The 16,028-nt window shown below is 44.4% G+C and overlaps 1 protein-coding gene across 1 annotated transcript; it reads left to right on the top strand.

Moving 5' to 3' along the window:
* Nucleotides 1-801: 801 nt before the first annotated feature.
* On the top strand, nt 802-15,460 carry LOC115135908 (potassium voltage-gated channel subfamily A member 3-like). The gene is made up of 3 exons (XM_029671101.2): nt 802-3,367; nt 12,535-12,620; nt 12,803-15,460. Exon 1 carries the CDS (start codon nt 822-824, stop codon nt 2,412-2,414), a length of 1,593 nt encoding a protein of 530 aa, XP_029526961.1. The 5' UTR covers nt 802-821; the 3' UTR covers nt 2,415-3,367; nt 12,535-12,620; nt 12,803-15,460.
* The last annotated feature ends 568 nt before the right edge of the window (nt 15,461-16,028 follow it).

Below are 16,028 nucleotides of genomic sequence, written 5' to 3'. Positions count from 1 at the left end.
CGATTTTATAGACCCGTCAGCAGCGGGTGTGGCTGAAATAGCCGAATCCACTAATATGAAGGGATGCGATATACTTTTGTATATATGGTGTTTTACTGACACATGTACATAAACAGCGAATAATGATTACTCATGATGAAATGTAGACATAAAATAGCAGCGATTGGGTTATAATTCCTATGTGTTATGAGTACGTCAACAAGTGCAAGAGATTGATATGATGATTGGTCATGAATCATTGAGCCATGTTTTGTGGCCATGGGTAACGTTAATAATAGCCTATTTGTTTTGCCAACTAATCAGTCATATGAATGGAGCGCTTATTTCAGCACCATGGAGAGCTATGGTTGTTGGCGCTGAACAGTAAGCAAACCTAAAAAAAATAAAAGTCAGTCTAACATAGAAATTACTTTTAACCCCTTGCGACAGACGGTTTTGTCATTTAATTGAAATTGTCATCATATTAGACAATAGAAATGTACATGTATGATAGGGAGATGATAGGGGTTTTGAAGAATGTTTTCAATCAGGGAAAATATAAAATGAGGTAACCATTGGAACCCGATACATTTTGGGAACTTGCTGTTATCGCTTCCACACAAGGTGTGGAAACAAAGTGAGATGGCGCGCGCCTGCTTGTCTATGATTATGTCAAGTTGGGGTCGGATTTGGTGAACCGTGGGAGTGTGTCAGACATATGTGCGACATGGGCGGGAATAGATATGTGTTTATAAACCCTCAGTGTGTGCTTCGTGGGGCGGAAACACTTCACTGTGGCAACGAGCGGAGTCGACGAGGAGAGGGGATGGGAGACGCGTCGCATGAGCGTCGGCTCTGGTTCTCCAAGGGTCTTTGGGGGTTTGGCTAGAGGAGGCGCGTTGCAGTCTGACCCCTCCATACCACCTGTGTGGATGACCACTTCAACTTCATCCGACAGCGTTAAGGATCACGGTTACTCAAAGACGGAGATGGGCGTAATTTCAGTTGAAAACATGTTGGAGGAGTCAATGGCGCTTTCGAGACACCTGTCCGTGGATCGATATGAGCAAGAGCTCGGCTGCGAGAGGGTGGTTATCAACATTTCAGGTTTGCGATTCGAAACTCAACTAAAAACTTTCAATCAGTTTCCCAAAACGTTGCTCGGGGACCGGAGAAAGAGGATGCGTTACTTTGACCCATTGAGAAACGAGTATTTTTTCGATAGAAACCGACCCAGCTTTGATGCCATTCTCTATTATTACCAGTCGGGAGGGCGCATCAGGAGACCTGTTAACGTGCCCATTGACATCTTCTCTGAGGAGATCAATTTCTATCAACTCGGGGAAGAGGCTATGGAAAAATTCCGGGAGGATGAAGGATTCATAAAAGAAGAGGAACGTGTTTTACCAGATAATGAATTCCAAAAGCAGGTTTGGCTTTTGTTTGAGTACCCGGAAAGCTCTGGGCCAGCTAGGGGAATAGCCATAGTCTCCGTGCTTGTCATTTTAATCTCAATTGTTATATTCTGTTTGGAGACCTTGCCTGAGTTTCGGGATGACAGAGACCCTGTCACTGTGGCACTTACCGTCAACGGGACGGCCTCCTACCACGTAAATCCATTCACCGACCCTTTCTTTGTGATAGAGACACTTTGCATAATATGGTTCTCTTTTGAGTTGCTGGTCAGGTTCTTCGCGTGCCCCAGCAAATCCACGTTCTCAAAAAACATAATGAACATCATCGACATTGTCGCCATATTTCCCTACTTTATCACTTTGGGGACAGAACTGGCTGAGAAGCAGGGTAACGGTCAGCAAGCCATGTCCCTGGCCATTCTCAGAGTGATAAGGCTCGTGAGAGTCTTTCGCATTTTCAAGCTCTCCAGGCACTCTAAGGGGCTACAGATTTTAGGGCAGACACTAAAGGCCAGCATGAGGGAACTTGGACTGTTGATATTTTTCCTTTTTATTGGAGTTATCCTTTTCTCAAGTGCTGTTTACTTTGCTGAGGCCGATGACCCGTCATCCAGTTTTACAAGCATCCCAGATGCGTTTTGGTGGGCTGTGGTCACCATGACTACTGTCGGATATGGAGACATGCACCCTGTGACCATTGGTGGCAAAATTGTTGGGTCATTGTGTGCTATTGCCGGAGTGTTAACTATTGCTCTCCCTGTGCCAGTTATTGTCTCGAACTTCAATTACTTTTACCATAGGGAGACTGATGGAGAAGAGCACGCACAGTACTTGCATGTCAGCAGCTGCGAGCACTTACCCTCAGACACAGATGAGCTAAAAAGGACTCGTAGCACCTCATCTCTGGGCAAATCGGAATATATAGAGGAGGGCATCAACAGTGGGTATAAACAGCCCAACTTCACAAATGAGAATAACCAAAACTGCGTGAACATCAAAAAGATATTTACGGATGTGTAAACGCTTTTACTTTATATGGAGTATGACGATAGATAGAATACAGTTGCGACGACTATTTTTTTCTATGATGGCTAATCGTGACGTGTCGGTGCATAATGTATCTGCCAGGTGGAGTGTGCACCGCTATAGTGTACCAGACAGGTTCAACCGTACTGTGATCGTTCGATTCGTCCTTCAGTCAAAAATAGGTGTTGATGTTCGGTAGTTCGATAGGTTGTAAGTGTTGCATATTTACCCCCCGAATCTAAACAGAGTTGTCGTTGTGTTTTTTTGAGGGGGAAAGTTCAGTTATCAGTGTTCAGTGTTCTTGTCATGAATAGCAATATAATCTACAATGTCTGTATGATGTAATTTTCATCGGATGATAACATAGGCTATGGCCGGACTGAATGGGCAACCTATGCGTATTGGAAATATCATGGACATAACATACTGCACTATGAGAGCAGACTGAGTATTGTTTAGGCTCTTATTGTTCTGATCTGATACAAAAGGGAATTTAGGCTACGTATTTGTTATATGTTTACAATGTTACTTTTAGCATTACAGTTTATAGCCTATGCCAATTTTTGTTAAAGATATGGAAGGGATCAAGACTGTGGAATGCCTTTGATAAAATACCTGCATAAAATCTAAATGTATCATTACGCAGTACATAGGCTAAACTATTTTGTATAGTCTACAATTGATAGTGGTACTAATCCTTGGTAATCGATGTATCTTATTCAAATTCGATCCAAAGGCTGTCATCAGGACTATTTGGAATTTATTTTCCTACAAAACATGACTTCAAGACTGTTTCCATCATGGAGGATAGTGTGAGCACATTGATGAAGACATGGACACAATGCATAGTGCGAGTGGATAGAAGAATGAACAACAGCAGTCACGCCCCCTGGATGCGACTGAGCCCGAGTTGTGATGCAGTCGCCATGACGACTACAGATTCCTGGGTAAGAGCGACTGCCTCTAAATTGAAAATGGCCCATGTGTCATCTATATGAGTCAGTAACATTTATTCTGTTTTCAAAATTGACTGCAAAGTGTAAATCGGATGATTTTGGTCATAAAGTCAGTCTCATCCAAAATTGAGTTTTTGAATTATAGGAAAAAATGGTAGGCCGAGGTCACAGAATGAAGGGTACCCTAACAGCTTTCCATGGGCTGGGTTCATTTTAATCCTACCCACATGCCCACAACTCGCAACAATCATCTCGCTAGTAATCATCAATTGGAGTGCACATAATCATAATGCCCATGGTCAATTTGGTTGGACATTTGATATCCCTATGGGGCCTATGGGGGTATTTAGGCACAATTGGTAAATTACACAATGTACATGGGACAATAGTTTTAAATGTCAATACCTCCAAATTTCAATGACTTAAAAACCTCAAACCAATGAAATTGTAGAAATTCATATACATCTATTGAAAGCATTGAATGAGACAACTAAAAGATGGGCAACATGAAAATATTGTCCCTTTTACATTGTGTTATATATTGACGGTCCCTAACTATCCCCAGAGATAGGTTATCCAAAGTCAAACCAATTTTGCCACAGTTGCACACCAGCCTGCTGAAGCTAATTGCCTAAATAATTTGTTTAACTCTTCCCACCTGCGAACACATACAAGACACTCACATCAAACCACACCCCGAACCTGTTTAAATTCAGTCACGGTCGCTAGCATTTCTAAATGAACCAAATCTAAAACGAAGCCAAATCAGGAAGTGCAGTCCTCCTTTAATGTTATCACTTTGCGACATGACCGCCGGAAAACGTGTGGCAAGGTGACTTGCGCCACAGTTCTTTTGATTTAGTTTGATAAGATATATCGACGATATATCGAAGGGTCCAAGTGTTGTTGTTTTTAACTGATTTGCCTCATAATTTGTCAACTCGTGTACATTTTCTCTGTCCTTCACATCGGAGTGATGCTGCAGTTTTGCAATGAAACAAGACTATTTTTGAGTCTGATCAACTGTAGGCTACTAACAACAGCCGATGCCTACTATGGGAGTTTTTCCTAGCCACCGTGCCTCTACATTAACATTGCTTGCTGTTTGGGTTTTTTAGGCTGGGTTTCTGAATAAACACTTTGTGACATCTGCTGATGTTCAACAAGTTTTATAAATACATTTTCGTTTATTTGGCCAATCCTCAAAAAGGGCTTTCGTTTTTGAGATACCCCTACCTATCCGAGGTAGAACAAAACACAACCACACTTTTTTCACATATCTTACAGTATGTCTCCCATTTATGAAATGGATGGTTGTGTAAAAATATTTTACTTGCAAAAGAGGTTAAAAACACAAAATGTATTTTTGTCAGGCAGGACCATACAGAACTGAATGAGTGCAAATTCTACTTAGAAAGTTGTCTATTATTCAGCTACCAAAAGTTGATGCTTCCATTCATCAGAAATACATCTATGGTTGCTAGCCAAGCCAGCTGGCCATTCATTCTATCGGTTAGGTTGCCAGAGACATGACCCAGTCTTTTTGTTCTATATCTATGGACTCGACCCAGTCATTCTAAATGTTCCGTGCAACACTATTATCATGTAGATTTTAGGCATTTAGCAGACGCTCTTATCCAGAGCGACTTACAGTAGTGAGTTGCAGACATTTGTATACTTCTCCGTGGGAATCAAACCCACAACCCTGGTGTTGCAAGCACCATGCTCTACCATCTGAGCCACACAGCCCAACACGGGACACACATACTTGCTAACTAGCCAAGCTAGAATAGCTGCATTTTATTTTGTTTGACCTGTTTTTCTATTTTAAAAAAATGCTTGTATACATTGACAGAACAATTATGCTGATTCATGACTTCAACTGGTTGAGAAAAGTTGTCTGTCTTGTCCTGAAACGTTAACTCTCTTTTGGACAGTGGAGATCGGATTTCAATATTGGAAGCAATGTTGCACATTTCGAGAGACAGCGAGCAATGTTTGTATAAACCGCTGTTGTTGCCAACCAAGTGTTAGGCTAGAAGCAAGGTGAAATAATATCTAGATGCTTTTTAACAGTGGAGATCAAGTTAATCAACTGTCTGGGTGAGCTGATGGGACACTGGATGCACAGGGATTAGTCTGATGGAACAGAAAACAAAATGTTTGCATCATAGGCTTACCCGTGCTAAACTGATTTTTTTTTAGTATGGCTTAGTGGTAACTAACAATGCTTGTTTTGATCAACCCGTCGTAGAAAACCTGCATGAAGTAAGCGCGGCCCTGTCAGTTTTATTGTCCAATCATGTTGCTGTCTCTGTGTCTGTGTATAGGACCCCCCCCCCCCCCCTAGTCCTTCTTTAAAATATAATGAATATGAACAAGTACAGGGTTTCTGTAGTTTGACAGAGTTTTCCTCCTCCCCAAGGCCAGGTGTATTTCCAGGAGTTTTTTGTGACCTGATTAGAAAAGCTCTGGTCCCATCATATCCTATATATAGCCTATATACGTCATACCATATAAGGTGCGGAGTTTTACCTTGTTAAGTTACCAGATCAGGAAAAACGATGGCCCCCAGAAACTTTTTTTTTTCTTCACCACACCACTCTGGGACCTCTGGTGCCACCTCTGCGTTGCGATTCCACAGATGGATTACCAGCCCGCCTTGAAGGAGAGAGCAAAGAGTCCTCCTTGAGCCTTAATGTGATAAATAGGTTGACCCATAGACCGGTGTCCTGGCTAAATTCCCAATCTGGCCCTCAAACCATCACGGTCACCTAATAATCCCCAGTTTACAATTGGCTCATTCATCCCCCTCCTCTCCCCTGTAACTATTCCCCAGGTCGTTGCTGCAAATGAGAACGTGTTCTCAGTCAACTTACCTGGTAAAATAACGGATAAATAAAATAAATAAAAAAATGAAACAAGCATTTACATAACAATCGACTTTATAGAATGGTTTCAAAGTTTTTGTGTGGCCTAAATCCGAGACAACAAATTGATGAGACACAATCAATTATGCATTCAATTAATAAACATGTTTTTGGTTGTGTTATTGCATGCAAAAAGAGGATCAACATAAACCTAACACCAAAGAGCAGCAATAATATCATTATAGGTCTACTTCGACTGCCTGTTCAAAATATTACTATGTTATAGCCACATTTTATTATCTGAAATCTTGCAGTCCTGAGTCGTTCATTACCATTCCTTCTCATTACTAGTAATCCATGGGCCAGAGAAACACATTTAATTTTCATTCCACTTAGGGGTGGCAAAGTCTAATGATGCATTTCATTAAGGTCCATGTCTGTAGGTTCTATTTTGATCTGATACCCACGTATCGGCGATAGCTAAATCTGGTTAGCACTGCATTATACGTTATGCGGTTAGTTGGGCCAACAGGCTGGGGGGAATGAAATGTCATTTTGTATTATCATGGAACAATCTTTTCATACTAATGTAATTGATAGACAGTATTATTAACTTCATAATACAACACCAATTAAGGTATGAAACAATTGAAATGGTAATGACATCTCTATGGGCCCACCTTGGGGGATCAAAGGTCATACATGTAAGCATTTTTGGGTACATCGAGACAGGAAGGTCAGTATTTAGATGTGCTCTATTATCACATGGCACCCTAGATGATAACTACATCACATTTCACACAGAACAAGGAGACCCATTGGGATTTTTGTTGTTGTTGTCATTATAGATTTCAGTCCCAGCAGCCTATTTTCAAGATGGCCACCATTCATTTTGTCACGAACCTCGCTGAAGAGGGTGCCTCTTCCTGTTCGGGCGGGGCTCGGCGGTCGTCGTCACCGGCCTATTAGCTGCCATCGATTCTTTTTCCGTTTGTGTTTGTTATTGGTTAATTGGGTACACCTGTTTTGTATTAGGGTTTGTTTGTAGGGTATTTAAGGGCACTAGGCCTGCTGGGTTTTTGTGCGGGCTTGTTTATTGTTACTCTGTGTTTGATGGGTTATTGCTTTTCGTGTTCTTTATTTATCCGGTCTATTTTTGTCCTGTTGTTTTTGGACTGGCAACTATTTACGCCTTGTGTGTTGGCGTCATTCATTTTTGGTTGCACCGGTGAATAAATTTGTGATAAACGAAGGAACCCTGCTCTCTGCGCCTGATTCTACCCACCACTCATAGTTTATCGTAACAGAAGCCCGCACCGAAGAAATGGAATCAGCAGGAGCAGCGAACACCCCTCTCCCCACTATTGAGGAGCGCGTCCATCACCACACAGCTGTCCTCCATCGGATTGGTACGGCGATGGATCAGATGATGGAGAGGATGGAACGATGGGAAAGGAGTGGTTTACCGACGCCTATCTCAGCTCTCCCACTACCGACACCATCTACATCGTCCTCTGGGTCCGGCGCACTGCGTCTCACTCCCCCGAGGGAGTACGAGGGAGCAGCGGCTGGGTGCCAGGGATTTTTGCTCCAGCTAGAGCTCTACCTGGCTACCGTGCGTCCGGCTCCCTCGGGTGAGGAGAGTGTGAGCCTCCTCGTCTCCTGTTTAACGGGCAGGGCCCTGGACTGGGCTAACGCGGTCTGGAACAGTCCAGACTCGGCTCGGGACAACTACCTGGAGTTCACCCGCCGTTTCAGAGCTGTGTTCGATCATCCACCAGAGGGGAAAGCGGCGGGTGAGCAACTGTTCCACCTCAGACAGGAGATGAGGAGTGCGCAGGACTTCGCGTTGGAGTTTAGGACCCTAGCTGCTGGTGCTGGGTGGAATGACAGGGCCCTGATGGATCATTACCGGTGTAGTCTTCGGGAGGACGTCCGCCGGGAGCTAGCTTGCAGAGACACAACCCCCCCCCTGACAATAGGAGCAGGAGGAGCCCCCTCTGGTTCCCCTAGATGCAGCTCCTCCCAACTCCATCAGAGTGGGAGTGGGAGAGCTGGAGGGTGGAATTAACAGGACCCCTTCCGAACGCCCGCGGGCAGCCAGCAGGTTGTCCAATCGAATAGACATGTCTATAAGTTCATCCATGGAGAGAGTTACTAGCTATGGTAAAAGCCCTGAAGGTGTGGAGACACTGGCTAGAGGGGGCTAAACACCCTTTTCTCATCTGGACTGACCACCGTAATCTGGAGTATATTCGAGAAGCGAGGAGACTGAATCCGCGTCAGGCTAGGTGGGCCATGTTTTTTACACGTTTTAGATTTACAATCTCTTACAGACCAGGTTCCCTCAACACTAAGGCCGACGCACTGTCCCGTCTCTATGACACCGAGGACCGGTCCATCGAACCCACTCCCATCCTTCCAGCCTCTCGGCTGGTGGCCCCAGTGGTATGGGAGGTGGACGCGGACATCGAGCGGGCGTTGAGGGTTGAACCTGCGCCTATACAGTGTCCGACTGGTAAAAGTTACGTACCGCTTGGTGTCCGTGATAAATTGATTCGGTGGGCTCACACACTACCGTCTGCGGGTCATCCGGGATTGATAGGACGGTGCGAGGTCTTAGGGGGAAATACTGGTGGCCTACTTTAGCTAGGGATGTGAGGATCTATGTCTCCTCCTGTTCGGTATGCGCCCAGAGTAAGGCTCCTAGGCACCTTCCTAGAGGGAAGTTACAGCCCCTCCCGGTTCCACAACGGCCATGGTCCCATCTCTCGGTGGATTTTCTTACTGATCTTCCTCCATCTCAGGGAAACACTACCGTTCTGGTCGTTGTGGATCGGTTCTCTAAGTCCTGCCGTCTCCTCCCATTGCCTGGTCTTCCCACGGCCCTACAGACTGCAGAGGCTCTATTTACCCACGTCTTCCGGCACTATGGGGTTCCAGAGGATATAGTCTCCGATCGGGGTCCCCAGTTCACGTCCCGGGTTTGGAAGGCGTTTATGGAGCGTCTGGGGATCTCGGTCAGCCTTACCTCTGGTTATCACCCCGAAAGTAATGGGCAGGTGGAGAGATTAAACCAGGAAGTGGGTAGGTTTCTGAGGTCGTATTTCCAGGATCGGCCAGGAGAATGGGCGAGGTACGTCCCGTGGGCAGAATTGGCCCAGAACTCTCTTCGGCATTCGTCCACAAATATGTCGCCATTTGAATGCGTACTGGGCTACCAGCCGGTCCTGGCTCCGTGGCATCAGAGTCAGACCGAGGCTCCTGCGGTGGAGGAGTGGGTACAGCGCTCTAGAGAGACCTGGCAGGCAGTCCAGGCTTCTCTCAGGCAGGCCAGTGAACGGCAGAAGAGTGTCGCTGACCGCCACCGCAGTGAGGCACCGGTGTTCGCACCAGGGGACAGGGTCTGGCTCTCGACCCGAAACCTGCCCCTCCGCCTGCCCTGCCGGAAGCTGGGGCCGCAGTGTGTGGGGCCATTTAAAGTCCTGAGGAGGATAAACGAGGTTTGTTATAGATTGCAACTTCCCTCTTATTATCGCATTAACCCCTCGTTTCATGTGTCTCTCCTCAGGCCGGTGGTAGCTGGTCCCCTAGAAGACAATGAGGTGCCGGAGGTCCCTCCACTCCCTCTGGACATCGAGGGGTCCCCGGCGTACACAGTACGAGCTATTCTGGACTCGAGACGCCGGGTGGGGGCCTGCAGTACCTCGTGGACTGGGAGGGGTACGGTCCGGAGGAGAGGTGCTGGGTACCGGGAGGGACATTTTAGATCCTTCCCTCTTGAGGGATTTCCACCGCCTTCACCCGGATCGCCCGCGCCTCGTCCTCCGGGTCGTCCTCGAGGCCGGGTCGGCGCGCTGCGGGTGCCGCGCGTCAGGGGGGGTACTGTCACGAACCTCGCTGAAGAGGGTGCCTCTTCCTGTTCGGGCGGGGCTCGGCGGTCGTCGTCACCGGCCTATTAGCTGCCATCGATTCTTTTTCCGTTTGTGTTTGTTATTGGTTAATTGGGTACACCTGTTTTGTATTAGGGTTTGTTTGTAGGGTATTTAAGGGCACTAGGCCTGCTGGGGTTTTGTGCGGGCTTGTTTATTGTTACTCTGTGTTTGATGGGTTATTGCTTTTCGTGTTCTTTATTTATCCGGTCTATTTTTGTCCTGTTGTTTTTGGACTGGCAACTATTTACGCCTTGTGTGTTGGCGTCATTCATTTTTGGTTGCACCGGTGAATAAATTTGTGATAAACGAAGGAACCCTGCTCTCTGCGCCTGATTCTACCCACCACTCATAGTTTATCGTAACACATTTCAATGGGGAGGGACTGCATTGATTTTTCATGGCGATAACTGAATGCATAATTGGTGTAATATGCACAATAATGGCTTAAAATGTGTGTTACAATGAGGATAAGACAACATGATGGCCCAAGTATGTCAGTTTTATGTATTTAGCCAAATATGACCAGAATAGTGGTAGAAGAAATGCCAGAAATAGCTGTCTGAATTGTTGAGTTTTGTAGCCATTTCAAATGTATTACATTAAAACACTTAGAATATGTTTTAGCAGCATTTACTGATGTCTATTGATGAAAATGATATGCAATATGATTCTATAAATTGTGTTATCAAGAAATGTGATGCGAAACCTGCCCCTTCAATTGCATCCTATATGAAATCCTATAGGAATGCATTACGTCCAGCAAAGAGGTACCCCAAAATGTCTTCATAACAGGCACACCAAACTTAACACAAAGCTAGGAAAAGTCTAAACAATGATGCCTAGCTATTGCTGATCTAACCACAGGGTACACATTTTCCAAGATGGCCGCCAACAGGCTCCATTGGATTTAATTGGATGCACATTGCCTAGCTGTTAAGAGCATTGGGCCAATAACAGAAATGTCGCTGGTTCAAATTCCAGAGCCAACTAGGGGGAAAATCTATCGATGTGCCTTTGAGCAAGTCGCTCTGGATAAGAGTTTCTGATAAATGACTCAAATGTAAATGTCTGACATTGCCACAACTCTTTCAATAATGATAATTCCAAAATGCTTATGATTATACAGATTACACATCCAATTTAGCCAGGTTTTCAAAATAGATAATCTTTGCAAAATATTAGCAGAAATATGCCAAAACACAATTCATACCTGGTTTTGGTCAGTATTTGCATCCCCATTCTATATTTTATTTTCAAACAATTAAAAAGTATATTTAATATTCCTAAAGGGATATTTCACTGGTTTGTAGTGATTTTAATGATATACAATATTATGTCCTGAATCCACTGTTTACTGTTCCTCTCACAACAAACAGAAAGGCCATATAGGCTTAAAGGCCAAGAAAAGGAGGCGGCAGTGGACATAGACAACATACATAGAAACAAATGTGCCATGGCAAATACATAAAAATGAGAAAATGACGAATGTAATAACACATGAACAAATAAAGAAATACATGAATTGTTATTATTGTCAATCTCTGTTAACTAATCACTTATAACAACAATGAAGATGAGTAGCCTAATTATACCGAATCATAATTAATCCTGATAATTAGGTCACGTCTTTTGAAAGTCAAAATGTGAGAAGGACAGTACATGCACAATGTAATGTCAACAAAATAACGTAAACAACATATTCATTTTCTTTTTCACTCTCACCGTCTGGGGGCTGTAGGGCTGGCACCGTACTCCCGCGGGGTATTGTCCCTGTTCTGCTCTGCAGTCTCCCTCTCCATCCCGCAGTAAGAGCAGCTGTTACGATGAATCATAGCCATCACCAGCCATGGTGCACCGTGCCCTTCCATCAAGGCTGATCAGACCCAATTCACCTAGATTTAATCAGTTACGCACAATTTAGATTTAGTTTAAATCTAAATGGACATAATAGGGCCTGACTATCTCTGTAAAAAAAGACTTCATCCTAGTTGAGAAACCATTTGACATTTGAAAGTGAGAAAATTGTAGTAGCCTAATTAATTGGTTGTTAAAATGGGCTCGAGCAGAATTAGCTTCACAGATCTCTTTTTATGTCCTTATAAATTTACCCACCACTACTTGAAAGGCCATTAACAAAACAATGCTCAGTACTGCCCTCAAGTGAGAGAACTTATGTAGGACAGAGAGGATCATTCATTGTTATGTTCCACATTATGATAGTCTAGACCCTTTTACTCCCATATCAAACATGCACAATTCAATCAAAGATGAATAAACTGATAACGGCAGTATATGTAAGGATGTATGATTCGACAGAATCCTAAATTCACATGTAATTTCCCCTTTTTCACAGGATGGAAATTTTCATCGCCCCATCTCAACCCGCCAACAACCATCATCCAACCGACAATGCGCCAGTAAAACACCTCTACTCTGGAGGTAATTTATCTCTATATTTTTCTTCCTTATGTAATGTGGTGGATTATGACGTTAGCGAATGAGAGAGCTTATCGTCTTGGACATACTGTACATTCATAAAAACTGCCTGAGTTTCGCCCAAAGTATTTTGACTGGCCCATAATAGACTTTAATGTCAGTGTCTCAATCTCTTACCTCCAAAGGCCTACAGGAGGATTGCCCTGACACATCACTATGGGATTCAAGCTCCACCATCACAACCCTCCACCAACACAAACCTTCCACACATACACACGGTACTGTACTGGCCCGGAGAGAGACGCCAGAGGCAAGGTGCCACGGACACAGTGCCTTCATCTGAGACCTCACCTTCCCTCCAATGGACTGCCTGGGGGAAAGGAGCATGTGCTGCACTCTGTCTCTTCCCTAGTGTCTTAGTCCTGGAATAAGATCCCAGAGAGACCCGTACAAGAGGACACACTGTGTATGTTGCCGTTATGTATCTCCCTAGTCTTCAGCAGGCCTGTGTTTGGTCTATAGCTACCCCCAGTGGAGTAGAGGGCTGAGGTCATGTTTTGTAGCATCACCATGTATTCATGGTGTGTTGTCGTTGTCCCAGGACAAAATGTAAGCACATAAATGTGTCTGCAAATCAGACAGCGTTTGCATGTTGTCGCTTAAGTGAAAATAATTTCAGGGTCACAAATTGGGATTGTTCACCTCTTTGAGAAAATGTATTTAACACACTCACACGCGCGCAAACACACACACACATATTATTGCATTCCTCCACTGGCACCTTAATCGGGGAGGTCGACCTTGTGGTAAAGGCTGGAGCGGAACTTGCGGAATGGTATCAAATACATCCAAACACATGGTTTCCATGTTTTTGATGCCATTCCACCCGCTCTGTACCAGCCATTATTATGAGCCGTCCTCCCCTCAGCAGCCTCCACCGCATCCCTCCTCTTTTTTTCCCCCTTCCCTCCTCCTCTCTCTTCCCATTCTACACTCTCATCCCCTCTTTCCAACATTTTATCTTCTTCACCAACAACGACAATAACGGCATGGGGGAAGTCACCAGATGAACTACTCTTCAGAAAGCAGTGGCCAAATAACGTCACAGCTGCAGGTTGTTCCAGGTGGCTTGATCAGAAGTGCTTGAGTGGCGTTGTTCTCTCTGACTTCTTTCTCGAAACATGGTGCACTCTTCGCTTCTCCCCAATTCCTTTTTTTGGGGTATAGTTGGGTAAATTAAAACTTGTCTGTGAGTTATCCTAGCAATGAATCACTTGTCAGTAAATCTCACCATTACTGCCCATGTGGAAAACCTCTTGCTGCAGTTCAGTGCATCTCCCAAGATTCCTAAATGATTCATGTGATTCCATTTCTATTTAGTCAACCCCGCACATACATTACATACATTATATCTATGTAACGTGTGTGTGTGTGTGTGTGTGTGTGTGTGTGTGTGTGTGTGTGTGTGTGTGTGTGTGTGTGTGTGTGTGTGTGTGTGTGTGTGTGTGTGTGTGTGCGTGCGCATGTGTGTGTGTGTGTGCGCACGCGCGTGTGACTGTGAAAGTGTGTGACAGTGTGTGTGTCGGTGGGAATGTGTGCAGCATGTACAGTACTGAATACATGTACGCTTGAGCCGATACCCAGCTGTAAAATGTAGATAGTCTCAGCTGGTACTGTACGCCTGGCTGACTGCACTCTAGAACCCTTGGCATCGGAGTGCTGAGAGACACTTCTCAGGAGAGGCACTCTCTCTATTGCCAGGAATGAGGAACAACCCCCTTCATACAGCCACACACACACACAAACCACACACACACACACACACACACACACACACACACGTCATCCATATCATAGATTAGTTGCACAAAATGAAGCCAATGCCCCCTTGTTCTCTGTGGCTCGGTAGGGGCTCTGGCTGCAGGCAGACGTTATGTGGGTGTGCATGTTTGTGTCATGCTCATGCAGAGGAGGAGAGAAGACCCCGAGCATACTCCTTCCACTCCCAGGCAGACATCTGCCACATGAAAAGAGTGATGCTGTGATGCAGAAAGGAGTGATGCTGATGGGGCGGCAGGTAGCCTAGCGGAGTGTTGGGCCAATAACCTGAATGGTTGCTGGTTCAAATCCCCCAGGAGGCTAGGTGAAAAGTCTGTTGACGTGCCCTTGAGCAAGGCACTTAACCCTAATTGCTCCTCCTGTATGTCACTCTGGATAAGAACTTCTGCTAAAAGCTATAATGATATAGGGGATGCAGTACATTCTGGGGAGAGTACTTTTATGGTAGTACTAACTTCACCAACTGTATTGATGATTGTTTATATCTGGGGGAAAAAAAAAACTTTTTCATGTTGTCTTAGCCCTAAAACTGTTATAAAAATGTACATTATATGGCATCAGTAATAGCATGCTTCAGACATAGTGCTGTTATTACTCTGGGTGCAAACTGCAAAGCATCCATCTACTCTTCAGAGGAGATATTTATAAAGTTCACTCTTCTGAATCATGACTCTGCGTTCAACGCTTTGAGTCAAGACAAAGGGAAGCCCACCAATCATATCATGAGGAGTGTACACATACACACTTTTCTCTCAATGGATCTAAATACCAAGCCAGTCATTAAAGAACAGGTTTTAGTATAAAATATTTATTGTATACTGTGCTTAGCTCTTTGGCTGTATGTATAACGACGATCCACTCTCCGATCATTTGAAGGAGCTCAAACAGGACCAAGGATACCAGAGGTTACGGAAAATGTATAAATAAATTCATCAATCATGTAAAGGGGAAAGAAGACTCATATTACCTTCATTGCTAAGTATGAATACCACCGTTGCAAAACTGTTTCAATTTCTAACATTGTCATTGCCCCCCCAAAATGTCCCAGCCAACAAAGTCAGACAAATCCTTATGGTATTACAAGGCCTGTTTCAATAAACTGCTTTAGTGTTGTTACTGGACACTGTAAAAATGCATTGGTCTCTAGAAAGAAATGCAAAGTGCTGTGTCACTGTGCTTTGACTTTACCTCTAATATCCTAGATGTGAGGAGATAGGGAGACTCTCCAGGAGTGACGACAGGGCTTCCTCTCCTCTGCCTTGTGAAGCCCTAGGAGCAGTCACCATAGCAACAATATTAGACTAAGCACAAGACTGTTCAATGGTAGAGGAATTTCAGGTTGGAATGTAACAATATATTTCCTATTAAACACAATGGTTATACATAACCATGTTATTAAAACCGTCATATTTTAACGGCTCTCCATCTCGACCGTCCTTAAAACACATTGATGGAAGAGACCAGAAAAACAAATAGACTCGCTATCAACAAAGGAACTCGCTATCAACAGTCACCAGGAATTCACTATCAACAGTCACCAGGAATTCACTATCAACCGTCACCATTAAAACA

Source organism: Oncorhynchus nerka, linkage group LG2, assembly GCF_034236695.1.
Source record: "Oncorhynchus nerka isolate Pitt River linkage group LG2, Oner_Uvic_2.0, whole genome shotgun sequence".
In the NCBI taxonomy this organism is placed as follows: Eukaryota; Metazoa; Chordata; class Actinopteri; order Salmoniformes; family Salmonidae; genus Oncorhynchus; species Oncorhynchus nerka.
The sequence above is the reverse complement of the archived record's forward strand: the minus strand, read 5'-3'. Positions and strand labels throughout refer to the sequence as shown.

Bases quoted from the DNA above. Each gene is read 5' to 3' on its own strand.
- LOC115135908 (XM_029671101.2), top strand. From the start codon at position 822: ATGAGCGTCGGCTCTGGTTCTCCAAGGGTCTTTGGGGGTTTGGCTAGA.